This window comes from Lepidochelys kempii, chromosome 13, assembly GCF_965140265.1.
Source record: "Lepidochelys kempii isolate rLepKem1 chromosome 13, rLepKem1.hap2, whole genome shotgun sequence".
Lineage (NCBI taxonomy): Eukaryota > Metazoa > Chordata > Testudines > Cheloniidae > Lepidochelys > Lepidochelys kempii.
This window is the reverse complement of record NC_133268.1, coordinates 20,260,311-20,287,875: the sequence shown is the minus strand read 5'-3', so window position 1 is coordinate 20,287,875 and position 27,565 is coordinate 20,260,311. Positions and strand designations below refer to the sequence as shown.

The following is a 27,565-nucleotide window of genomic DNA, read 5'->3' as shown; positions in this document are numbered from 1 at the left end:
AACTGATGACATCAAGAAGGCAGAGGTGTTTAGTGCTTATTTTGCTTCAGTCTTCACTAAAAAGGCTAACGATGACCAGATACTCAAGACAATTAATATTAATAACAAGGAGGAAGGAAGGCAAGCCAAAACATGGAAAGAACAGGTTTAAGAATATTGAGATAAAGTAAATGTATTCAAGCTGGCAGGGCCTGATGAAAATCATTGTTGGGTACTTAAGGAACAGGCTGATACAATCTCGGAACCATTAGCAATTATCTTTGAGAACTCATGTGGGTCCCAGAGGACTGGAGAAAAGCTAATTTTAAAAATGGGAACAAAGAGGACCTGGGGAATTATAGACCAGTCAGCCTAGCTTCCAAACCTGGAAAGATACAGGAACAAATTATTCAGTGATCAGTTTGTAAGCACCTAGATGATAATAGGATTTTAAGGAATAGCTAGCATGGATTTCTCAAGAACAAATTATATCAAACCAATTTAACTTCCTTCTTTGACAGGGTCACTGGCCTAGTGTGTGTGTGTAGAGAGAGAATGGAAGCAGCAGATGTTGGTATAACTTGATTTTAGCAAGGCTTTTGACAAAGTCCCACATGACATTCTCACAAGCAAACTAGGGCAATATGGTCTAGATTAAATTATTATAGGGTGGGTACACAACAAGTTGAAAGACTGTATTCAAAGAGTAGTTTTCAATGATTCATCAGAGGAGATATTTAGTGGGGTCCTGCAGGGATCAATCCTGGGTCCAATGCTGTTCAATATTTTCATTAATGACTTGGATAATGGAGTGGAGAGTATGTTTGTTTATAAATGTTGCAGATGACACTAAGCCGGGAGGAGCTGGTAGCACTTTGGAGGACAGGATTGGAATTCATATCAACCTTGACAAATTAGAGAATTGGTCTGAAATCAACAAGATGAAATTCAATAACAACAAGTGCAAAGTACTACACGTAGGTAATAAAAATCAAATGCACAACTACAAAATGGGGAATAACCGGCCACACGGTACTACTGCTCCTGAAAAGCTTCTGCGGGTTAGAGTGGATCACAAATTGAATATGAGTCAACACTCTGATGCAGTTGTGAAAAAGGCAAATATCAATCTGGGATGTGTTAACAGGAGCGTCGTATGTCAGACATGGGAGGTAACTGTTAGGCTCTGATGAGGCCTCAGCTGGAGCACTGTGTCCAGTTCTGGGCACCACACTTCAGGTAAGATGTGGACAAACTGGAGAGAGGGTTCAGAGAAGAGCAATAAAAATGATAAAACATTTAGAAAACCCGACCTATGAGGAAAGGTTAAAAAAACTGGGCATGTTTAGTCTTGAGAAAAGAAGACTTGGCGGGGCGGGGTGGGGGGCTGACAAAAGTCTTCAAATACGTTAAGGGCTGTTATAAAGAGGATGGTGATCAATTCTTCTCCACGTCCAGAGAATAAAGGACAAGAAGTAAGGGGCTGAATCTGTAGCTCAGGAGATTTAGGTGGGATATTCAGAAAAACTTTCTAACTCTAAGGGCAGTTAAGCTCTGGAACAGGCTTCCAAGGGAGGTTGTGGAATCCCCATCCCTGGAGGTTTTTAAGAACAGGATGAACCAACACCTATCAGGGATCGTCTAGGTTTACTTGGTCCTGCCTCCGTGTAGGGGGCTAGACTTGCCCCCTGAATGTCCCTCCCAGCCCTACATTTCTACAGTTCCATGACTAACCCCTTTTTACCAGTGGGGAAACTGAGGCCCAGAGAGGTTGCAACTTGCCCATGGTCATGCAATGAGCTGTGAATAGAACCCAGCTATCCTGCCTCTCAGCCCTTGCTCTGACCTCTAGGCAACACTAGTCCTGAAGCCCTTAAGGGACAGATTTTTGAAGGAATTTAGGCACCTAAAGATGCAGGTAGGCACCTAGTAGGATTTTCAAGAGCACTGAAGCATCGAACTCCCATTGATTTCAATGGGACTCCCATTAGGTGCCTACCTCCCTCTTTAGACACCTAAATGCATTTAAAAAGCTGGCCCTAAATGATTCTTGCTGCTGATCCAACCTCTCCCATGCTTGTTGTCTCATCAGAGCCATTTCTAGGCACAGGAGGAGGTGGGAGAATGAGATGTTGTCAAGGTTCCTCCCCCACTCTGAACGCTAGGGTACAGATGTGGGGACCTGCATGAAAAACCTCCTAAGCGTCTCTTTACCAGCTTAGGTCAAAACTTCCCCAAGGTACAAAATATTCCACCCTTTGTCCTTGGATTGGCCGCTACCACCACCAAACTAATACTGGTTACTGGGGAAGAGCTGTTTGGACACGTCTTTCCCCCAAAAATACTTCCCTAAAACCTTGCACCCCACTTTCTGGGCAAGGTTTGGTAAAAAGCCTCACCAATTTGCCTAGGTGACTACAGACCCAGACCCTTGGATCTTAAGAACAATGAACAATCCTCCCAACACTTGTACCCCCCCTTTCCTGGGAAATGTTGGATAAAAAGCCTCACCAATTTGCATAGGTGACCACAGACCCAAACCCTTGGATCTGAGAACAATGAAAAAGCATTCAGTTTTCTTACAAGAAGACTTTTAATAGAAATAGAAGTAAATAGAAATAAAGAAATCCCCCCTGTAAAATCAGGATGGTAGATACCTTACAGGGTAATTAGATTCAAAACACAGAGAACCCCTCTAGGCAAAACCTTAAGTTACAAAAAAGATACACAGACAGAAATAGTTATTCTATTCAGCACAATTCTTTTCTCAGCCATTTAAAGAAATCATAATCTAACACATACCTAGCTAGATTACTTACTAAAAGTTCTAAGACTCCATTCCTGGTCTATCCCCGGCAGAAACCAGCATACAGACAGACACACAGACCCTTTGTTTCTCTCCCTCCTCCCAGCTTTTGAAAGCATCTTGTCTCCTCATGGGTCATTTTGGTCAGGTGCCAGCGAGGTTACCTTTAGCTTCTTAACCCTTTACAGGTGAGAGGAGCTTTCCCCTTTACAGGTGAGAGGAGCTTTCCCCTGGCCAGGAGGTATTTCAAAGGGGTTTACCCTTCCCTTTATATTTATGACAGATGTACTGGGGATAGTGATGGGGATGGGACAAAGAGCTTGCCTCATCCCTCTGCCCCAGCAGGTTAGTTTGAGCCAGTTCCAGCAGAGGGGTGCAGAGCAGCTGGATTTGGGGTTCTCTCACCCCATGGCACACTGCATGGATGCCATGATCACAGACCTGCCCAGAGGTGGGGCAAAAACTGTGCCAGGCCAAGCAAGTCTTTCAGTGAATATGACTATAGCGTATATAAAAAGGGCAAAGGCTCCCATGTGTTTGCTGCATGGTGCCTGGATGAGCTCTGTTTGCGGTACGTTTGCTGCGTGAGGCAAGGATGAGCTACAGAGGACCGAACCAAAGCCTGGAGCGGGGCTGGGGCTCCCATGGAGTTAGCAGGGGTTGTGCAGGTCTGGACAAGAGCAGGATTTGGTCCAGTGTCTTGAAAACAATGAGCTGCCCCTTAGACAGGCATGGAACATGGACCTTGAGAAACATGAAAATCCATCTTCCAAACCACTGGAAATAAAGTAACCTGAGCAGCATAATCCTAAACACGCCAGCCACAAGCCTGCACATGCCCGCAAGACACAGGCGTAAACAGACGGATCCTCCAGGAGCAGCGACGCCATTAGACGAGCGAAAGAAAGAGCCGTCTGTTGCAAAGCCCGCCCAGGATTCTGAAGTTTGCTTGACAGCAGCCTGTTTCTTCCGGGCCTCCTGGTATACCTTCAAGGGTTCAGGTGTAGGTTAAAAGCCAGTGTGGCTTTGGCAATTAAGTCATTTCTAAATCAGCCTGAACTGCCAAAACAGCATGTTTCAAAATATACTATCGGCCTTTTGATGGCGTGGTGATCTGAAGACTCTAAATAGAACTTTAAAGCCCACTTGTGTGTAGCACTCAGAGCTCCAGTTCCATGAAACATGGATTCTTCTTAAGGCAACTTTAACTCAGCAACTTGCTACCGAGCCACAGACTGCAGTGTGCGTGAGATGACAGGGCCAGTAACGGCCCAGAAAGCTCAGACTGTGCTACTTTTGACTGAAGTTTCTCTTTGTTTAAAGCCAAAATTTTCTTTTAAAGAAACAACCCCATTAGGGGCCGCAAATAAAAGCACATTTGGGCTCAGATTCTCAGCTGCCATAAATCAATATCGCTCCACTGAAATCAGTGGCCCCAATGCAGGAATTACTGGGTGAAAAGCTCTTTGAGGTCAGACTAGGTGATCACAATGGAACTTGCTGGCCTTAAGGTCAATGACTCCATGAAATCAATGGCACCACTTGACACCAGCTAAAGAGCCAAACCATGACATCTGCAAAACGTCTAGTAAAAAGATCATTTGAACCAGTTAAACGCTCCTTGATGCATGGATTTATTGTTCATTTGTTAATAAATTTCACAAAGGGGTGATGCTTCCTTTTGAAACAATTCTCAACAAATCTAAAAAGAATAGACTGGGTATTTTATGCACAGATAGAGCACTTGGGAGGGGGCTAACCCCACGTCTTACAGACCACAGGGATGTTTGTACCAATCTCTCAGTGTTAATGTCAGTTTCAGGGATGCTGGCAGACCTTGTTCCAAGCCCTGTTTCTATGAAGATCCTCCACCATTCCAGGCTTGCTAGCTCTGCATGAAGAGGTGAAAATTGGTCCGAGTGAATTCCTGATGGATGCTGTTGAGTAAGGAATCAGAGTCCTGTGTCAGCTCTGGAAGGACCTGTAGGGCAGGGAGGAAGCTCTGCTCTGGGGTGTAAGTAAATGTGAACGAGCTGGAGTAGATCAGCCCATCGTTCCTTATGAGTGAGAGTGGGACGGTGATGGGGTATCTCAGCCATCGCCAGTCGCTGCCAAATGCCGAGACATCAGGGACCACACACACTAAGGACTTGGGGGTCCTGGGAACAGAGCGCAAAAAAAAAGAAACCACATATATTACTGTAGCCTTTCCAGAGAGAAGCCTCTGACCTGTCCTACTCACAACCCTAATGCAGCCTTTCTCCCATAGTGCCTTTGAATAGAGCAAATTCTATTTTGCCACCTCGTGGCAGGCATTTAGTGTTAGGATTAATGGCAGCTCCTCATTTGTCCAGTCTCCTTCCTTCTCTCTTTTGTCACTTTCTCCCTTTCCCCTCTGTTTTGGTGGGGTTCCTGTTCCAGGGTTTGGCCCTTTGGGCCCAGACTCTCACGCTCTTTTATTTTTGCCTCATGCCCATGCTGCAGATGGAGCAGACACGTACCTCCTGAAGTGGCCTCATGGAGGACCCATTCTCCCAGCCAGAGATCCCTTGCTGTAAATGCTGGCGTACTAGTCAATGTCCATCAAGTGCAATCCCGAGCTGGCACAGGCATGGATCAGATGCCCTAGGAAGCCTTTTCCATCTCTAATTACGATACTTGTGTACGTGTGTGTTATTTCCAGACTCGTCTTACTTTGTCTTGTGGGAAACCCAGCACAAAACTCCTACGTAGAGCAAAGCTCTTTGGGACCATAATAATGACAAAAAAAGCCTGCCAGATGTAGCCTTTAGGGATGGTGCCATTTATGCCACACACCACCACCATCACCTCCGCCTGTGTCTAAACATCAGCTCACCAGACTGGTTCACTGCTTTACCTGTACATAGTCTCAGCTTCCACATCTCCAAACCAGACCTTCAGATTTGCATGGAAATACTCGCCCTGCACCTCCAGCATCGCTACGTCCCCTCCGCCAGTCAGCTGTCACAACCAGAGCACAGGAGAGGGGGTTATATACCTTGCACCATGATGTACTGCTGCCCCAATAAGTTTCTGCAGGCGGCGATGTTCCAAGCTGGAGAGCTTGCTGTCCTCCCTGCAGAAGAGTGGGCAGTGCACACTGCCCTACCCCAGGGGAGGAGAGCTGGGCCCTGAGCTGTGAGTGGGCACAAGCAGAGGGAGTTGAGGAGACAATAGAACCAGTTATTGAGCAGAAGGGAAAAGATCAAAACTTATCGATTCCTCAAATCATCTGTGAAAAGTCTGCCCCTTCATTTGCACAGAGGGCAGAGTGTGGCAAGAGGCCTGGGGGTGCGGGGGAGGTGATTCAGAGGCACATGCAGAGCTAGGAGACAGGATTTGCAGCCTTAGCTTCGCTAAGCTAGGTTAATAAAAGCTGCGCACAGGATGACAAGATGGAAAGCCCTCCATACCTCCAGCATGGTTATAAGTGGGACTGGGCTCACGGGATCCTGAATGCAGGCCAGGCGGTCACTGAACGTGTACTCCACAGTCTCCGTTCCAATTATTGTCCAGCAGGAGCCATCGTTCAGCAGCTCACGGTTCGCTTCCTTTGGGCACGGAGATGCCTGCGTGGAATTTTACTGTCATGGAGGCCATGCGCCACGGTGGTGAGAGCCAGGGACTGAGACCCAGGACTCCTGGGTTCTATTCCTGACTCTGCCATGGTCTGCTCCACCTTTCTGTGCTGCTGTCTCAGCATCAAAGGGGATTAATAATATCTCTCGATCTTTGTAAAGGGGTCTGAGAGCCCTGAATGGAAGGTGCTGGACCACCACATTGCTATTGTTATTATTAGCCAGCCGCCGTGGCTCTGTGTTCAGGGATAGGGAGATGAACTCTGTGCTGACCCGAAGAAGAGGTCAAGATCAGTGACTTCACCCTGAAATGCTTCTGGCATAACAAAATCACATGGAAGCTTGGCTATGTGATGCTGTGGGAGGTGGCCAAAGAGGCAGGGCCAAGTGGATAGGAAGAGGTCTGTGTTGCTGTGGGGTGACAGGTAAAATTAGAGCAAGGCCCAGCATAGGCAGATCAGATTGGAGGGGTCTCCATGCATGGGTTCTCTCCCTGTTCTCACATTGCATAAAGGACTGAATTTTATTTGGGGATTGCACGGGGGTGGGCTTTAAGGTAAGGACCCCCCAAGTGATGGACTCAACAACAAGTAACAGGAGGGAGGAGCTGGAGGGAGTTTGCTCTCGCTAGCAGCTGGACAGTTTCCCAGTTCGTGCTGCATTACCTGGAACTGGATCACTTTCTCAGTTGAGAGACACAGGTACATCCGGTTGCTGCCCTGGAACTGGAAAGCGCACTTGTGGAGCTGGGAGATGGGCTCATCCACATCCAGCATGGCGTACTGCTTGGTGACTTTCCGAATGATCTGTGGGGAGGGACACACAGGCAGGCTGACCGGCTGCGAAGGGGAGCAGCTCAGTGGCTGCTCAGTGAACCGTCACCTCCAGAAAGTTCAGCATTTTTATCCTTCAAAGATTTTCTCAGCCCCAAACCTCCTCTGGGGCTGGTTGTGGGAATTCCCTGCTCCCTCCCCTATTGTCTGACATGGAACAAAATCAGCCCCCATCATTCTAGCCTGTCTCCTGCCACTGCCCTCCCATTTGCTACACCCGCACGGCTTGCAGAGCTGGATCATTTCCCAGCAGGCAGTGCTCCATCCTCATGACCTGAGGCACCAGGCCATATTGCATGCTGGGATCTGTTGTCTCCACAGGCCACACTTTGTTAATAAAGGTCAGGATGGCTGCAACCTGCTCCGTGTTATGCCACTGCTGCCAGCTGCTGGCTGAGCAAAGTTGAGGCATGGAGCCAGGGTTGCCAATTTGCTAATTGCAGGAAACTGAACACCCTTGCCCCGCCCCTTCTCCAAGGCCCCGCCCCCTGTTCACTTCATCCCCCCTCCCTCTGTTGCTTGCTCTCCCCCACCCTCACTCACTCGCTCATCTTCACCAGGTTGGGGCACGGGGTTGGGTGCGGGAGGGTGTGAGGACTCCAGCTGGGGGTGCGGGCTCTGGGGTGGGGGCAGGGATGAGGGGTTTGGGGTGCAGGAGCTGGCTCCAGGCTGGGGCCAAGGGGTTCAGAGTACAGGAGGGGGCTCAGGACTGGGGTAGGGGTGCGGGAGGGGCTGTGGGGTACGGACTCTGGGAGGAAGTTTGGGTGTGGGAGGGGGTTCCAAGCTGGAGCAGGGGCTTAGGGCACAGGAGGGGGTTTGGGGTACAGGCTCCAGGTGGCGCTGACCTCAGGTGGCTCCCAGGAAGCAATGACATGCCCCTCCAGCTCCTAGGCGGCAGCAGGGGGTGGGTGGTCAGGGGGCTCCGTGTGCTGCCCCCACCTGCAGGTACCACCCCCGCAGCTCCCATTAGCTCCAATGGGAGCTGCGGAGCCAGCCTAGGAGCCAGAGGGACATGCTGGCTGCTTCCCGGGAGCTGCGCAGAGCCAGCCATGGAGCCTGCCCACCCTGCTGGCACTGTGGTCAACTGGATTTTTAGTGGCCAGGTCAGCTGTGCTGACCGGAGCTGCCAGGGTCCCTGTTCGACCAGTGTTCTGGTCAAAAACCGGACGCCTGGCAACCCTACATGGAGCTGAAGCCGGAAGCATTCCCCATCCTATCCAGTGTCTGAGTTTCCTGGGAGCCTTACCAGGGGAGGCAGGGTAATGCCGGTGGCTGTGCAGATGAGCTGGACTACAGAGCCGTAGCGAATGTACCCTTCCCGCAATGGGAACTCACCCCGGATGCAGTGCTCATCAGCTTCCCATGGAAAGGAAAAGAGATGGAGAGTTACCAACCTGGAGCGAGAAGGAGGGAGCAGCTCCCTCTGGCTGTAGCTGCAGGACCAGGGTAGAGGAAAACTCTCTCTCATCACGAAGCCTGGCAGCAGGATGGATAAGGGGCTCCCTGGAGACTCTCCAGGCAACTGGTACCTTTCTTAGTATGAAGCTCACTCCAATTTGTGCATCTTGAAGACGCAGGGTAAATGCAGCCTGCAGAGGGCAGTGCTCCCCACAGGCAGTTCTCCACTGCGACTGGAGTAGGCAGGCCGGCACAATGGGAGCTGTAATCTCTGCAGGTGACACCTCCAGATTCACAACGGGGAGAGAGGCAGCCGAGATCCCTCACATTTCATACAAAGCGGGCCTGGCCATCAAGCTCCAGGCACATGCCAACGTGGACCTTGGACAGGCACAGCCTGAGCTGCCCTTGCTCAAGACCAGTAGGCTTTTAGGGCCCGATCCAAAACCTACTGCAGTTAATGGAAGTCTTTCCACTGACTTCAAAGGTCACTGGATCAGGCCCTTAGTGAGGAAAGGGCGTTGGGAGTCAGGGATGAGTTTAAACTGCTCCCAGCCCTTTCCCCTGCTGTCTCCTTCCTGGAGAATGACATGCCAGTGCAGGAGAAGGGAATCGGATTGTTACTGAGTCTGGGCAACACACTGGGACTCCAGGAGGCAGACATGGTGGCAAAGGGAAGTTAAGGCAGCTTGGAGACCCCAGGAACTGAGGGTTGGGGGGGATGGGGGACAGGAGGGGCATTCACAGGGAGGATAATTTCACACTGCCTGGGAGTACTGATAGCAGGTATCAAAGAAAACAATGTGGTCAAAAGAGGTTCCATCTTCTATCTATTCTTGGGACCTATTTAGCCCCATCCTTGTAGTATCGGAACGGGTGCTGCTTTTTAATGTAGCTATTCTCACAACACCCCTGGGAGGCAGGGCAGGGCTAGTACCGATGGGGGCTGAGGTCCAGACCCTCAACATACGTAGGCTTCTAACTTCCATTGACATCTGAGCATCTGGGCCTAAATGACTTACTGAAGATCATGTAGGAAGCCAGAACTGGAGTAGAGAATTGAATCCAGGTGTCTGAAATCCTGGACTAGCCATCTAATCAATGGACCATCCTTCTAGTCCCCTTAGAGCTCTGTCTGCAGGCAGGGAGGAGCAATGTGCTGCAAAGAGACACAGGCCTCCTGCTGGAAGCTGGCCTCAGGGGTTCCTGACATTTTTGAGAAAGATACTTCTGGTGACCTGTGATTATGACTCGTTAGAATCAATAAGCACCATCGGTCAGATTGGATTTGACTGCCCTGTTTGTCTTTCACTATTGCTATGCTTGGGTGGCCAAATCTACCCCTGCTGTTAATGGATGCTGCTCATGTGACTTCACCAGGGGCGTACCAGCAGTGAATTTGGCCCCGTGTGGACTGCTGGAGTTGGCAGAACATGTAAGGGCCTCACCCAGGTGCAGTGTGAATGCTGCCCATTGCCTTGCGCTCGCGATGAAGGTGCCACCCTCTACGGATAGATAACGGGTGCTGACTGTCTGGGAGCGGAGGCGGTTAAAGAGGGAAACCTTGGACCCAGATGAGATGCACACTGCAAAAGACAGACAGATGCCAGCATTAGCACTGATGGAAACTCACTGTAATCAGTATCAGCTTGCCCGAATACCGGAGCATGGCTGAGCGATTTGATAGCTGCCCAGGCCAGTTATTGCTTTGCGTAGAGTCAGGATAAAGAATGCAGTGAACCATCATGTTACAAAATCTTGTTCTTCTATGAGTCTTTGTCCACGTGGATCCCACGGGTGGTATGCATACACCTGCAGGTGCGTGAGTGGGATCCAGGCAGACAAAACACCTCGAAGAACCTGTGACTGTGAGGTAAGTAACCGTTCTTCTGCGCTGCCAACACTTCATAATATCTTCAAAATCAGTGACTGAAAAGACCTATTAAGTCCTATCTTGTGCAGTCTGGGGTTGCTTTCCCCTGCTCTACAGGTCATTAGCTAATGCTCCATGTGTTCTCATTGCCATATCAGCATGTTGGCTGAAAGCACTTCTCTGCCTCTCTGATTCCCCAGTGCTGTCACACTGGGGCTGGGGCTAGGCTGGTGTACACAACATAATGAACACTAGCCCTTTCTGGCTGGCTTTCCCTTTATCTGAGTACCAGCTGAGATGGCCTTTTATAAAGGGTGGGTGATGCCTTTGTCTGTATATGGAGATCTTTGAACAGAAACCCTGACAAAGGTTCTGCATTAGATCTTTACACAGCATGGTAGGATATATTTTTGAGAAAGTGGACATAAATATGCCCTGGTCCATTCTTCCTTCTGTTGACTTCATCGGGCTTTGGATCAGGCAGCCTATAGCACATAAGCCTGTCACACGTAAGGACTTGGCTTGTATTCAATCCGCCATCTGTGATAGTTTCTTGTTTGCTTTATATCAGTGCCCCATTATGATAAAACATCTGAAAAACCTGTTCAGGTATTAGCTACTCAGACAGCTGAAATGGGGCATGCTACTGAAGCAACGGAGAACAGAGCCAAGCTCTGCGATACAACCGCATTTGCTCCAACCCCTCAGACAGAGACAAACACCTACAAGATCTCTGTCAAGCTTTCTTACAACTACAATACCCACCTGCAGAAGTAAAGAAACAGATTGATAGAGCCAGAAGAGTTCCCAGAAGTTACCTACTACAGGACAGGCCTAACAAAGAAAATAACAGAACGCCACTAGCCGTCACCTTCAGCCCCCAACTAAAACCCCTCCAACGCATTATTAAGGATCTACAACCTATCCTAAAGGATGACCCAACACTCTCACAAATCTTGGGAGACAGGCCAGTCCTTGCCTACAGACAGCCCCGCAACCTGAAGCAAATACTCACCAACAACCACATACCACACAACAGAACCACTAACCCAGGAACTTATCCTTGCAACAAAGCCCGTTGCCAACTGTGCCCACATATCTATTCAGGGGACACCATCACAGGGCCTAATAACATCAGCCACACTATCAGAGGCTCGTTCACCTGCACATCCACCAATGTGATATATGCCATCATGTGCCAGCAATGCCCCTCTGCCATGTACATTGGTCAAACTGGACAGTCTCTACGTAAAAGAATAAATGGACACAAATCAGATGTCAAGAATTATAACATTCATAAACCAGTCGGAGAACACTTCAATCTCTCTGGTCACGCGATCACAGACATGAAGGTCGCTATCTTAAAACAAAAAAACTTCAAATCCAGACTCTAGCGAGAAACTGCTGAATTGGAATTCATTTGCAAATTGGATACTATTAATTTAGGCTTAAATAGAGACTTGGAGTGGCTAAGTCATTATGCAAGGTAGCCTGTTTCCTCTTGTTTTTTCCTACCCCCGCTCCCGCGCACATGTTCTGGTTTAACTTGCATTTTAACTTGAAGAGTGGTCAGTTTGGATGAGCTATTACCAGCAGGAGAGTGAGTTTGTGTGTGTATGGGGGTGGGGGGGATGTGAGAACCTGGATTTATGCAGGAAATAGCCCAGCTTGATTGTCATGCACATTGTGTAAAGAGTTTTCACTTTGGATGGGCTATCACCAGCAGGAGAGTGAATTTGTGTGGGGGGGTGGAGGGTGAGAAAACCTGGATTTGTGCTGGAAATCACTTTAGATAAGCTATTACCAGCAGGACAGTGGGGTGGGAATAGGTATTGTTTCATATTCTCTGTGTATATATAAAGCCTGCTGCAGTTTCCACGATATGCATCTGAGGAAGTGAGCTGTAGCTCACGAAAGCTTATGCTCTAATAAATTGGTTAGTCTCTAAGGTGCCACAAGTCCTCCTTTTCTTTTTGCGAATACAGACTAACACGGCTGTTACTCTGAAACCGGAGAACAGAGAGTATCCCAGAGATTGCTGTTAAAAACCCTTCAGCGCTCAGCTCCCATTGATGAGGCTGGCTCCCCTGCTACTTACAGTCTGTGTTCTTCAGGGACTGCTTCTTCTGCGAGGGTTTGGAAATCACTTTGATCAGCTTGCTATGGAAAGTGCCAATCTCCTGCCCATTGCTGAAGAAGAGCTTCAGAACCAGCCGGAAATGCTTCCTCTTCTCCGTGTCTGAGATGTAGAGCGCTTTGGCACAGCTGAACTCCTGTAAGTAACAAGGAGCTATTGTCATAGGCTGGAGATCGTGTCTGGAGTCTTTGGGTGCATCTTCACTGAAGAACTCCAGTGAGGGGACATACCGATATCTGCCTACCTAGATACCTAGAGAGATACCTGCTCACTTGTTCATTTCCTTTGCAGCTGGGGGGCTTTATCAGCTGTGAAAGTGAGAGGCTGGCCAACAGCACTGGCTAATGGTCGCTTAGTGCAGGCAAAATCCCCTGATAAATTCACCTCTGCTCATATACTGTTGTCCCCTGGCAGGAGACTTGACTGAGCAGAGAGTGATGAGCATTGCAGGGTACGGTTAAAGGGACAAATGGCCATGGAAACTGGGGAACTCCTAACTATCACAATGATGGGGCACTACTGTTGGCAGTGTTTATTATTTGTATTGCAGGAGGAGCTAGGAGCCCCAATCAGGGACCAGGACCCCATTGTGCACCAACTCTGTACAAAGACAGACCAAAAACACAATCCCTGCCCCTAGATGCTTTCAGTCTGTGTAAAGATGCTCATGGTGCTTTCCAGACAACAAACAAAAGACACAGGTCAAAGGAACTTGCCTTTTAGTTTAGATTGTATAAAAGAGTAAATAAAAAGAAGCCAGGAGCCCCTAGAGGCTGGGACCATGGCCCCACCAGCCCTTCTACCATATCAAGTTTTGCCTAATTAGTTGGTCAGGTATTTTAGGCAAAAGAACTTTAAAACTAGTGCATGTGTGAAAAAGGAAAAAAAATCACTGCCAAATTTTGCATGAAAATTTTCGCTCTTTTGTTACAAACTAATTTTGTTTCCTGGAACTTTTTGCTTTTATTTGAAATGTTGATGGTGAGACATTTTGGGTCCACAAAATGTCATAGGAAAATCCAGAAATCAACTTCCTCATGAAACGTCCCACTGAAGCAGAAGTGCTGGAAAGTGGAAGTGGCTATTTTTGAAACTATTCCTGCATGGGAGAAGAGACTGAGAGCTGACAGGTTTCAGAGTAACAGCCGTGTTAGTCTGTATTCGCAAAAAGAAAAGGAGTACTTGTGGCACCTTCGAGACTAACCAATTTATTAGAGCATAAGCTTTCGTGAGCTACAGCTCACTTCATCAGATGCATATCGTGGAAACTGCAGCAGACTTTATATATACACAGAGAATATGAACCAATACCTCCTCCCACCCCACTGTCCTGCTGGTAATAGCTTATCTAAAGTGATCATCAGGTGAGCCATTTCCAGCACAAATCCAGGTTTTCTCACCCTCCACCCCCCCACACAAATTCACTCTCCTGCTGGTGATAGCCCATCCAAAGTGAAAACTCTTTACACAATGTGCATGACAATCAAGTTGGGCTATTTCCTGCACAAATCCAGGTTTTCTCACATCCCCCCCACCCCCATACACACACAAACTCACACTCCTGCTGGTAATAGCTCATCCAAACTGACCACTCTTCAAGTTTAAATCCAAGTTAAACCAGAACATCTGCGGGGGGGGGGGGGGTAGGAAAAAACAAGAGGAAACAGGCTACCTTGCATAATGACTTAGCCACTCCAAGTCTCTATTTAAGCCTAAATTAATAGTATCCAATTTGCAAATGAATTCCAATTCAGCAGTTTCTCGCTGGAGTCTGGATTTGAAGTTTTTTTGTTTTAAGATAGCGACCTTCATGTCTGTGATTGTGTGACCAGAGAGATTGAAGTGTTCTCCGACTGGTTTATGAATGTTATAATTCTTGACATCTGATTTGTGTCCATTTATTCTTTTACGTAGAGACTGTCCAGTTTGACCAATGTACATGGCAGAGGGGCATTGCTGGCACATGATGGCATATATCACATTGGTGGATGTGCAGGTGAACGAGCCTCTGATAGTGTGGCTGATGTTATTAGGCCCTGTGATGGTGTCCCCTGAATAGATATGTGGGCACAATTGGCAATGGGCTTTGTTGCAAGGATAAGTTCCTGGGTTAGTGGTTCTGTTGTGTGGTATGTGATTGTTGGTGAGTATTTGCTTCAGGTTGCGGGGCTGTCTGTAGGCAAGGACTGGCCTGTCTCCCAAGATTTGTGAGAGTGTTGGGTCATCCTTTAGGATAGGTTGTAGATCCTTAATAATGCGTTGGAGGGGTTTTAGTTGGGGGCTGAAGGTGACGGCTAGTGGTGTTCTGTTATTTTCTTTGTTAGGCCTGTCCTGTAGTAGGTAACTTCTGGGAACTCTTCTGGCTCTATCAATCTGTTTCTTTACTTCTGCAGGTGGGTATTGTAGTTGTAAGAAAGCTTGACGGCTTGTAGTCCATCTTTGTGTGGAATGTTGGTGTAGAGGGCTTCTACATCCATAGTGGCCAGGGCATAGTGGCTACAGCATTTGCTCAAGAAACTTCCTGAAAAGCACAAGATCAAATCTGCACAGACACACCCCTGGAACCCCGACCTGGGATATTCTATCTACTACCCAAGATCCATAAACCTGGAAATCCTGGGCGCCCCATCATCTCAGGCATTGGCACCCTGAAAGCAGGATTGTCTGGCTATGTAGACTCCCTCCTCAGGCCCTACGCTACCAGCACTCCCAGCTACCTTCGAGACACCACTGACTTCCTGAGGAAACTTCAATCCATCGGTGATCTTCCTGATAACACCATCCTGGCCACTATGGATGTAGAAGCCCTCTACACCAACATTCCACACAAAGATGGACTACAAGCCGTCAAGAACACTATCCCCGATAATGTCACGGCTAACCTGGTGGCTGAACTTTGTGACTTTGTCCTTACCCATAACTACTTCACATTTGGGGACAATATATACCTTCAGATCAGCGGCACTGCTATGGGTACCCGCATGGCCCCACAGTATGCCAACATTTTTATAGCTGATTTAGAACAACGCTTCCTCAGCTCTCGTCCCCTAAAGCCCCTACTCTACTTGCGCTATATTGATGACATTTTCATCATCTGGACCCATGGAAAAGAAGCCCTTGAGGAATTCCACCATGATTTCAACAATTTCCATCCCACCACCAACCTCAGCCTGGTCCAGTCCACACAAGAGATCCACTTCCTGGACACTACAGTGCTAATAAACAATGGTCACATAAACACCACCCTATACCGGAAACCAACTGACCGCTATTCCTACCTGCATGCCTCCAGCTTTCACCCTGACCACACCACACGATCCATCGTCTACAGCCAAGCTCTGCGATGCAACCGCATTTGCTCCAACCCCTCAGACAGAGACAAACACCTACAAGATCTCTGTCAAGCTTTCTTACAACTACAATACCCACCTGCAGAAGTAAAGAAACAGATTGATAGAGCCAGAAGAGTTCCCAGAAGTCACCTACTACAGGACAGGCCTAACAAAGAAAATAACAGAACGCCACTAGCCGTCACCTTCAGCCCCCAACTAAAACCCCTCCAACGCATTATTAAGGATCTACAACCTATCCTAAAGGATGACCCAACACTCTCACAAATCTTGGGAGACAGGCCAGTCCTTGCCTACAGACAGCCCCGCAACCTGAAGCAAATACTCACCAACAATCACATACCACACAACAGAACCACTAACCCAGGAACTTATCCTTGCAACAAAGCCCGTTGCCAATTGTGCCCACATATCTATTCAGGGGACACCATCACAGGGCCTAATAACATCAGCCACACTATCAGAGGCTCGTTCACCTGCACATCCACCAATGTGATATATGCCATCATGTGCCAGCAATGCCCCTCTGCCATGTACATTGGTCAAACTGGACAGTCTCTACGTAAAAGAATAAATGGACACAAATCAGATGTTAAGAATTATAACATTCATAAACCAGTCGGAGAACACTTCAATCTCTCTGGTCACGCAATCACAGACATGAAGGTCGCTATCTTAAAACAAAAAAACTTCAAATCCAGACTCCAGCGAGAAACTGCTGAATTGGAATTCATTTGCAAATTGGATACTATTAATTTAGGCTTAAATAGAGACTTGGAGTGGCTAAGTCATTATGCAAGGTAGCCTGTTTCCTCTTGTTTTTTCCTACCCTCCCCCCCGCCGGATGTTCTGGTTTAACTTGGATTTAAACTTGAAGAGTGGTCAGTTTGGATGAGCTATTACCAGCAGGAGAGTGAGTTTGTGTGTGTATGGGGGTGGGGGGGATGTGAGAAAACCTGGATTTGTGCAGGAAATAGCCCAACTTGATTGTCATGCACATTGTGTAAAGAGTTTTCACTTTGGATGGGCTATCACCAGCAGGAGAGTGAATTTGTGTGGGGGGGTGGAGGGTGAGAAAACCTGGATTTGTGCTGGAAATGGCTCACCTGATGATCACTTTAGATAAGCTATTACCAGCAGGACAGTGGGGTGGGAGGAGGTATTGGTTCATATTCTCTGTGTATATATAAAGTCTGCTGCAGTTTCCACGATATGCATCTGATGAAGTGAGCTGTAGCTCACGAAAGCTTATGCTCTAATAAATTGGTTAGTCTCGAAGGTGCCACAAGTACTCCTTTTCTTTTTGAGAGCTGACAGAAACTTTTCCATGTGTGTTTGTTTCTATCTACCCACCTATCGGAGATGGTTAGCATAGGCCCTGATCCTGAAAACTCTTACTCACATGCTGAACTTTACACACGATTGGTCCCGCTTGGCTCAATGTAAATGAGCATGGCCAGGTTAGTAGGGTGGGACCTTAGACTGTAAGCTCTTTGGGGCAAGAACTATATCTTCATATGTGTTTACAATGCACCCAGTCCAAGGAGGCCCTGATCCTGGCTGAGGCCTCTGGGTACTATAATAAGGAGTACTGCAGAAAGGGAGCTGGGGGTCATAGTGAACCACAAGCTAAATATGAGTCAACAGTGTAACGCTGTTCCAAAAAAAGCGAACATCATTCTGGGATGTATTAACAGAAGTGGTGTAAGCAAGACACGAGAAGTAATTCTTCCACTCTACTCTACGCTGTGTGACAAAGTTCCTGCTCTACCTTGGTGGGTCTTGCGCTTATTGGTGGATTTGCTAGCCTTGGAGCTTCACGGCAGCCCTCAGCTTGGCCGTTTTTCTGAACCCACAGTCCAGGTCGACTCCTCCTGTGTCTGACCAGGAGTTGGGAGGATCTGGGGGGAACCTGGGCCCGCCCTCTACTCCGGGTTCCAGCCCAGGGCCCTGTGGAATGCAGCTGTCTAGAGTGCCTCCTGGAACAGCTGTGTGATAGCTACAACTCCCTGGACTACTTCCCCATGGCCTCCTCCCAACACCTTCTTTATCCTCGCCATCGGACCTTCCTCTTGGTGTCTGATAATGCTTGTACACCTCAGTCCTCCAGCAGTCCGCATTCTCACTCTCAGCTCCTAGTGCTTCTTGCTCCCAGCTCCTCACACACACACCACAAACTGAAGTGAGCTCCTTTTTAAAACCCAGGTGCCCTGATTAGCCTGCCTTAATTGATTCTAGCAGTTTCTTGATTGGCTGCAGGTGTTCTAATCAGCCTGTCTTAATGGTCTCCAGAAGGTTCCTGATTGTTCTGGAACTTTCCCTTTTACCTTACTCAGAGAAAGGGGACCTACTTAGCCTGGGGCTAATATATCTGCCTTCTATTACTCTCCTGTAGACATCTGGCCTGACCCTGTCACAGCTGATTAGGCCTCAACTGGAGTATTGTGTCCAGTTCTGGGTGCCACATTTCAGGAAAGATGTGGGCAAATTGGAAAAAGTCCAGAGAAGAGCAACAAAAAGGATTAAAGGTCTAGAAAACATGACCTATGAGGGAAGATTGAAAAAATTGGGTTTGTTTAGTCTGGAAAAGAGAATACTGAGAGGGGATATGAGAACAGTTTTCAAGTATATAAAAGGTTGTTACAAGGAAGAGGGAGAAAAATTGTTCTCCTTAACCTCTGAGGATAGGACAAGAAGCAATGGGCTTAAATTGCAGCAAGGGTGGTTTAGGTTGGACATTAGGAAAAACTTCCTAACTGTCAGGGTGGTTAAGCACTGGAATAAATTGCTTAGGGAGGTTGTGGAATCTCCATCATTGGAGATTTATAAGAGCAGGTTAGACAAACACCTGTCAGGGATGGTCTAGATAATACGTAGTCCTGCCATGAGTGCAGGGGACTGGACTAGATGATCTCTCGAGGTCCCTTCCAGTCATACAGTTCTATGATAAACAGCAATACAGAGAGGGAGAGAGCAACAACAAGGCTCCCTTTCACTTGCAACACTAGGCAAAGGTGTAAGACAGTCATTTAATTCAGCAACTCAACCTGCACCGGATTCCTGCCCAACCTGAGCACGATGACATGTGCAGAAGAGAATCCCAGCACCATCAGTGCACAGCATGGTGCTACCAACTGGCTCCTATTAGTCATGTGGCTGAACATACAGCTCTCCAAACTACGATGCCTGGGCCTCGTAGAAGGGGTATCTTCAGTAATGCTCTCCCTCTAACCAGTTTCAGTGTCCACCTTATAACAACAAAGACTTCAGTTGAAAGGATGCCCTTCATGCTGGTGTGGGGATGGGAGAGCCGCAGGGGGCTGCAGGAGCCAGATGGCTGTTCGTCTCTGTCCTTCCTTAAGTGCTTTGGGTTTTCAGAAAGGAAACTGCCCACCTTGCACTGTGCTGTGTGTATTAACGATGATTCTTAAGCACCACCGCATGAAGGGCCCAGAAGACAAGACCTCCTTCACCAGAGCCACCATCACCTTGCTCTCTACACCCAAGAAAATGCACTGCAGGATAAAGCAGCTCCCACTAGGACATAATGGGGTCCATTCAGAGGAGCTATAGGTTCATTTAAAGGGGGAAATGATTAGAGATGTTATTTCAGGTGGAGCGAAGAGCTGAGGAATGGCAGAGGCTTTATTTACACTGGGGCTAGAGAATTCCAAATGGAAATTAATGTTCACATGTGATTTACCCAACATAACACAAGAAATCTCCCTAGGTTTACAGTTTCCCAGTCACCTTGGCGCTTCAGCTGCACTGATATGCCTAGCTGTAGATGTGAGGGAAGCACTGCAAACACAAAGGTCCTTTTTGTTATATTTCTGGCCAACCCCAGACCCCACATTCTTCAGAGCCCCAAGATAATACTTGATAGATTTCTTTCCCTATAGGAAGATGCCAAGTTATAGCTCCAGCCCATGACGTTTGTGACAGGTTGGTGTTTTCGTTAGCAGTTTATCTGTAAAAGAAAGACCACGCTCTCATTTTGTGATGAGTGGCATTGCCATTTGTCAGGAGAATACTATGGGCTGGGGAAACTGCGTAATCCCTGGCCATCCTCCAGCCACAAGGGCCAGGAAGTTGAAAAGATGGTGACAAAGAAAGATCGGTTTCCTGGCAAGCCATGAGTGAAGAGCACTCAGAATGCTGCAGGGAGATGCCAGGTCACATGTGACTAGGGGGCGGGGGAGCCTAGAGAGGTGTTGTGTGAGTGCGTGTCGGGGGAGTCACTTTACTCAGCTTACCTTGGAGTCTGGCTGCTCCTCAAAGTTGAGTTTCTGGGTCTCCATGTGGCTGCTGCCCATGCTGTCCAGGCCCATGTACCCGCACACCCTGAAACCAGCCTCTCCCAAATCCTTCGCTGGAAAAGAGGAGGAGAAACATTTCCCAGACACAGAAACCTGGACACTGGGTGAAACCAATGGAGCTGGGACCGTGGAGCTAGAGCGAGAGGGTTGGGGCTGCTGCTGCTGCTCAGACTGCTGGTGGCAATGGAGAAAGTGGGAGGGCTGAGCTGTTGTTGTCCCCCATGCCCTCGCTAGAGAGAGAAAGAGGGGTACTGACCCCCGAGAGGGCACAAGCAGGGGAACCTCCCCAGAAGCATCTTTGGGACACTTGGACACTTCTGGTCTCCAGCCGCCCTGATATAAGATGCTGCTTTCCTGCATCTCACCCTCCCTACCCTGCACCCCTAGACACCTTCGACAACAGGCTCGGCAGCTTATCCCGACTGCCCTGCTTCACCATCTCCCCCCGCCCCCAATCCTGGTCTCCATCCCCCTTCTGTTCCTCCTGGCTCTGATCTTCCTGCTTCCCTTCTCCCACATCCCTGTCTCTCCACCCCTCCAACATCTTACCTTCCCGTATCCTCCCCCACCTGGGCTGCACATTCCCCTCCCCAGAGCACATTCCAGAAGCCCCTTGTTCTGCTAAGTATGTAGGATGTCTTCACCTATGCACAAACACAACACCCAGCAGGGACGGAGGGGGGCACGTGTCAAGAGATGGAGAGCTATATCAAGCTGCGATTGTAACGACCTTAAATATCCAGGACAGGACATTTGTCACCCTTGTCCTCTCCACTGCTATCCCCAATCCAGCGTTTGCTGCTTCCACTTGTAGGTCTTTGTCTGTCATTTAGGTTGTAAGCTCTTTGGGACAGGGACCTGGGGTGAAAGCCTTACTCCACTGAAATCAATGGCAAAACTCCCCTTGACTTCAGTGGGGCCAGGATTTCACTGTGTCTTTATTTATTCACCTGCACGGTACCTTGCATGCTTTGGGGCACTCAGTGAGTGAATAATGAAAATAACAGGGCAGAGCTGCATGGGGGCAATGGGAAACATTTTCCTTTTCTGGGGACCCACGGAAGTGAAATTTTCTGCATGTTTTACCAGCACTGAGAACCTTTTCACCCCGTTCTGCTGGCCACCAAGTGCAGCATTTCCTACCCTTACGGGCACCCACGCCACTCAGATGCTAATTATGTCGGTACTGTTTTTGCAGTCATTGTTTCACAGTGATCATAACTAACGACTGAAGCAATGAAGCCCCCTGCGCTATCTGAAATGAGTGTGCCCACTGCCATCCCGACATGACCCTGCACACAGCACCCCTTTCAGCAGAGCCAGGTTTTGCCTGACCACCACTCTGAGCCCCTGCTGTGTCAATGAATCTGGAGGCTGTCGAACCCTCTCTGTGGTCAGGACACATTTCCTGCAGCTGGCAGCCTGACCTAGAGCACTGCTGCAGGCATTGTGGTGTTTTCTCAGGCTCTCGGCTGCCTGGCGGGCCCCTTGAATCCCTCACAATGATTAATTCCCTGGTCTGTGGCTCTGAGGGTGTGTCTACCCTGCCGTCCGAGGTGTGATGGCAGCTCATGTAGCATATCCCTGGTGTGGACTGTACAAGCCCCCCTGGAACCCTGGCTACGTACTCGCTTTGCTAGCACGTGCTGGGTTCTGTGTTACTCTCACTTCACTGCTATTTTAGCCTTGCTAGCTAGATTAAAGTTAGCCCAGGTATGCCTATGAGCTGCAGTCACTCCTCCCCCTGCAGTATAGATATACCCTTCATTTTGGTTGGATACCTTAGGCCAAACTCAGTCCTGACAAATGGGGGAACCTTGCTTCTTGATTTCTGTGGGAGCGACACGGGCTCAGAACCTCTCAGGTTCTGGTCCAGAGCTAGGAACTGGCTGTGCTGTTTAAGGGGATGGTTGACTAGAAGGTTTTGTGTAGGGCTCAAGTCAAGGGCTCAATAACTCCATCCACACAGAGAGCTAGGAAACTACTCCCTGGCAAAGGCCTTGATTCACCAGCATTTACGAAGGGTAAAGTCCTTGGCCCAAATACAGAAGTTCTTACTCAGTTGACACTCCCATTGCCTTTTTTTTTTTTTTAAAAAAAACAAAAAACCTTTTGTTATTTTGGCTGAAAACCTGAATATTTTTGATGAAAAATTCCATTTTATAGAAAAGCCATTTTTCACGGATAAAAGATTTTCATGAAAAATTTTAGACAATCTCCTGGTCCCAACCTCCTTTGCCTCCCTGCATAATCCCCTTCCCCTCAGGTCCTGATCCTCACGTCTTGTCCCCATTCTCCTCAGCAGATCACATGTGGTGCCTTCAGACGCTCCTTAGAGGAAGTGCCTCTGATCTTTGGCATTTTTAATGGCCTCTTTTCAGATTCTCTCCAGTGGATCAGTCCTGCGGATGGAACATGCACTGCTTCTTCCCATCAGCTCAAGCCTAGTTCCATCTCTTCCTTTGCTGCTTTTCATCACCCCCACTCCACCCTTTCCTGTGAACTTGAGCTAATAGAGCTGAACAAATACATAATTTGATGAATTTAACCTTGTGATCTGTTTGAGTACATGAACTACGTATTCATTTGTCATGGGTAGTCGCTCTGTTAAAGCTCAAGAACTCAAACACTAACAGGTCAAATATACACACAAACTGAAAACCACTTGCATGTCTGAATGAATATTTGCAGACAGCTTTTCCCACTGTGCTCAGTTCTGCTTATCGGAAGTGGATGAGTGGCAGGACTTCTTCAGGCATATGTGGCTTTCTTCTGCTCTTACCTTTCATCTGTTCCTGCTTCAGTTTCCATCCTGGTCCAGTCAGATAAACACAAGGTGGGGGGCAGAAAAACCTGACAAAACAAAATAGCATCTTTGTTAAGTGAACAGTACCGTAAGGAACTTCACCAAGAAGGGTTGTTTCTTTGTATGATTGTGAATCCAGAGTCTTCTTCATTGCTTAACCAAGTGAGAGATGCTTAGACATGACCTGCTTCGGGGTCACTAATGCCAGCATATACCTGGAGCAGGTCTAGGGTACAGATCAAGTACTCTGAATTGCTATCTCTGTAGTGACCGTTGGATGGAGCCCAGTACTGCAGGGTATTAGTCTGGCAAGCAGCTTAGATTGAACACACTGGTAAGACAGTTATAAAAATTGGAAGAGCTACATCAGCTAGGGCAAAAATCTTAACAGTTAGCTCATCTGTTGTTTTGCCACCCAGGGTGTGTTTTCACAGGAGATGCACCCACAAAAATGTGGATGCCCGCGTCGCAACTGTATTTGCACGTATAGATATGTGCAAAGTGCGCAGTCATGCCATCTGCATGACCAATGGTGGGTCTTTGCAGGCACCGAATCATAGAACCGTAGGGCTGGAAGGTGCCTCAAGAGGTGACGTATCCATTTCCCGGCGCCGAGGCAGGATGACGTATACCTAGACCATCCTGGACAGGTGTTGGGGCCACGATGGGAGGGAGCTCAGTGCACTCGTTATTCCTGTCTCTCTTTGGCCTAAATAGTCTGCCATGTTGCGAACATCTTCCCATCTGTTCTCGTGCGAGCCCCGCCCCGGGTTCCTCAGGCAGAGGATGGATGCGGTTGCACAATTAAACCTGTTTCTGGCTATAAGACTCTGGTGACCTGCAGACCTATCAGGCTGTAACGGTTTTACCTGTCTCAGTGTGTGAAGACCCAGAGCACGCCCCTAACTTGAAGCACCTGAGGAGGATGTGAAGGCAGCAGCTGTTCAACCATGTAGAGTGCCATTAGCAAGGGGTCAGCGTGAGTTAGGTCATGCTGAGACAGTTCTTTTAGCTTCTCCTTGCATGACAAACCAACCACATCCAGTACCCTGCGCAGCACCGGAGAGACGAGACTGCCTCTCGCCACAATGTCCATCCCCCTGCCCCAGATGCCCGCATGTGCGGCCACATCTATCAGGTGCTCTCTTATTGGAACATGCCAGCCCTACCCAAGGGCAGATGGCTGAGAGGGCGCATAGGGAAAGCTGATTTCAGATCTTCGCTCCTTGAGTCAAGGGAGAATTTGTCATAGAGAATTTTTCAGCTTGGAATGTGGAAGTTTGAGCAGGTTGAGAACACAGTTTGTATTCACAGCCAGCTCCTGAGACCAGTGCAAACAAATCTATAGCCAAAGTTTTGGAAACACATTTTCCTGTGTTTTATTTGGGTTTCCACTGTCTTTGCATTCATGTGAATGGTGCAGATTCATCCCATATTGATACTGTGTAAAATGTTAGCAATGAAAACACAAGTCTGGGCTGGTTCCATATTTCTGGGTCCTAATCTTCTTGGATAGGTGTTTATTTAAACAAGTTAGCTACAGTATAGGACCCTGAATTCCCATATCCAGGAAAAATAGCACTAGCTTATTTAAACTTTAACCTAGAAGCTTCGTGCTAGCTCGTAATCACTTTTTAGATTTCGCTTCTGTTTTCCTTGCCAAACCCACAAAAATCTGCTTCCCAGCATCCTTTGCACCACGCCTCAACCAGGGTGCACCAGGGCTATGTCTTTGGTTAGCCCCAGTGACGCAGCAGCTCCACTCGCTGGCTCAGCGCCCCAAGAGGATAACAATCTCAGGGCTGTTTGAAATGGGCCTGAACCAAAATCCCAGATCCAAACACCCATAAACTCTGGCAAAGGCTGGATCCGGATCTGCATTTTGCAGCTAGCTGCAATCTCTACAGCGGATCAAACTCGGAGCTCACAGCCGCCCTCTGGGGAAGGTTGGATCTCAACTCTACAGCCAGGGCCCACCTCTGTGAAAAGTATCTTCCATTGATCCAGTGACCGGAGAGGGAGGGGAAAAAAGCAAAACCCCACCCTCAGTACAATTGGGTCTCTCTCAACCTCCTACAGAGAGATGACATGACTAGAGGGGAGAGAAAAGCATGAGAGTGAAGTGCAGAGGAAAGGAGAGAATGGCAAAGCAGAAAGGAAGGAAGGAATCTAACGGACCTAGACAATGACTGTTAAACAGAGTGAGGATGGGCTGCAGCAAAGATTAATTGCTGAGGGCACTCCAGCGAGCTGCGTGAGGGAGGTGAAATGGCCAGTGGTGTCCCACAGGGGTCAGTGTTCAGCCCTTCCCACCATTTCATTAATCCAGGACAGAGTGTTCGGGGCAGGGACTGCCTTTTTGTTATCTGTCTGGGCACTGCCTAGCGCAGGGGGCCCTGAGCGGGACGCTTCGGTGCCACCATCATAATCATCATGAATGACTGTATTGTTCTGAGGCTGTGTGAAGGTTGAAAGGTGAATATAATTGGTTATGTTAGCTCATCTGCTTCATCAGACTAGATAACGAAACCCTAGGGAGTTTTAAAGGGAGTTGTAAGAGTCTGGTTTTTGGAAGGTGATATCTAAATGCAGGGCTGTATAAGAAGCCAGGCAAATCTCCTACCTTTTTTCACTGCCGTATGATTTCTGTGCGACTTTTGCATGCAGTATAAGCACAGTCTGGTCAGCTGGGAGCTGCAGATATCTACGCACTCCGTCCCGGAGAAGGTCAAGTTGATCTGGATTGGATCTAAAAGAGAGTCCCGAGTAGTACCCTAGCAAAGGGGACACAACGCTTGGCTTCCTACCATCCCCCTACTGCTTGATACCGTCCCGGACCCAGAGCCACCCTGAGGAGTATTTAACATGGAGACAGCCAGCACAGGCACCTTACCTGGAGGTGATAGCCTTCTGTCCCCCATTCCCCTGCACCGGACCTTGACAATAGAACTACTTACAGCCAGGTGCTGCAAACCCCACTCTGCTTACTGCACCGGTATGATATTGCATAAAACACCACCAGGAACAGTCACAGGTTTGAGACACCCCCCTCCCCTGCATCACTATCTGCAATCAAGGCGTCTGGTGCCTCTCTCTGTAAGAGCTGCTGTTTTAATAATACTTCCCAGCAGGAGCCCAGTTTAATGATGCGAACTAGGACAAGAGGAATCCCGTTAGAACGCACTGGGAATGGGAAAGTTTCAAAGCTGCTGTAAGACAAGTGCTATCATTAAAATTGTTTGGTTAGTTTACCCGCTACTTTCTCCAGCCTTCAGTAAAAGACAGACAGGGAAAGCTTACCTTAACAGCTTGGAAACATTCCCATTGCTTCCTAATGAGAAAGCGCATCCTTTCACTCCTCCTCTCAGTCCCATGTTATAAAGATAGTGACGTTCTGATTGTTCATGATGTTCTTGTCTCATACACATGGCCCTTAACGGCACCGGGGCCAGCTTCTCAGATGCTCTGCATCTTGGGCAGTTGCATGCTACTGAACTGGAGCGGTGGCATTTTACACCCAGTCTCCATTCTCTGTGCACTGGTGTAAATGAATGCACATGGTGCTGGGCAATGGGAAATCAGGTAATGTTATCTATAGTGATCCCCTCCTCCTTGTAACTGACAATAGTTACAGTCTCATTTATACCACACTGGAGTTTTCCACCATCTAATGTGCTATCTTTACATGCATTCTGTTTAACGTGTATTTATTTTTATATCGCCCCTCAGTACATTATGAATGTTTATGGAAGGTAATAATGAACATGGCTGGGGAGCTACTATTCTTGGAATCGGGAGCTGTTATTTGGTTACTGCCAGTGATTGTTCCGTGGAAATGTCCCCATTTTGCTTCAATGCAAACTAAAAACCAAGGGCCAGATTCTCAGCTGGTGGAAATTGGCATAGCTCCATTGACTTCAGTGGAATTACCCATGCTGAGGATCTGGCCCTTAGACTTTGTTAACATGGTAGGTTATGTTTCCACTGACTGTAGGCAGATAAGCCCAGTCTAAATCACACAGGGCCTTCGCTGTGTTGTGCTGGAACCTGACCACAGGATGCTTGTTTTAAAGGGACGTCAGGCATAGAGAAGCTGGAAAGTTAAGTAGTTCACGGGCACGGTGGAGATGCACTGTACTGCTGCCTCACCTTTGCAGGAAGTGAAATTCACTCCATGCAGAGCACTAGTACAGCGCCTGCAAAACGTTCCACAAAACTAGGAAAGTGTGGGTTAGGTGGGGGCATGGGCCTTGCGCTTCAGTTGGGCCTAGGAGCTACTTCCTTAATGGAAGGAAACCTGCGAGGGAGGAAGTAGAAGCTGTTTGGACAGGCCTCTTCTCATTCCCACACTTAGGGAAGACACTTCTTTGGTGCAGGGCAGTCAGTGAAGCCAGTGAAAATGTACCCATCATCTTAGGGCCACACTAGCCAAATACGGCAAGGACATCAGTTAAACTGAGCTCAC

At 48.2% G+C, this 27,565-nt stretch overlaps 1 protein-coding gene across 1 annotated transcript; it reads right to left on the bottom strand.

The window, feature by feature from the left end:
* Positions 1-4,419: 4,419 nt before the first annotated feature.
* Positions 4,420-26,474, bottom strand: RBPJL (recombination signal binding protein for immunoglobulin kappa J region like). Its single transcript, XM_073309548.1, has 11 exons — positions 26,401-26,474; positions 25,724-25,849; positions 23,077-23,147; positions 20,232-20,347; positions 12,587-12,761; positions 10,064-10,201; positions 8,464-8,573; positions 7,050-7,190; positions 6,220-6,375; positions 5,664-5,767; positions 4,420-4,944 (listed from the first exon to the last, which is right to left on the bottom strand). The coding sequence occupies exons 1-11, from the start codon at positions 26,472-26,474 to the stop codon at positions 4,671-4,673; spliced, it is 1,485 nt and encodes a 494-aa protein (XP_073165649.1). The 3' UTR covers positions 4,420-4,670.
* Between the last annotated feature and the right edge of the window lie 1,091 nt (positions 26,475-27,565).

What these genes read in the sequence shown, in the direction of transcription:
- RBPJL (XM_073309548.1), bottom strand. Translation starts at nt 26,474, where the DNA reads ATGGGACTGAGAGGAGGAGTGAAAGGATGCGCTTTCTCATTAGGAAGC. An exon ending in AGGAGCAGCCAGACTCCAAG is followed by an intron (nt 12,762 to 20,231) that starts GTAAGCTGAGTA and finishes TGTTACTTACAG; the next exon opens with GAGTTCAGCTGTGCCAAAGC. An exon ending in AGCATTCACACTGCACCTGG is followed by an intron (nt 8,574 to 10,063) that starts GTGAGGCCCTTA and finishes TTCCATGGGAAG; the next exon opens with CTGATGAGCACTGCATCCGG.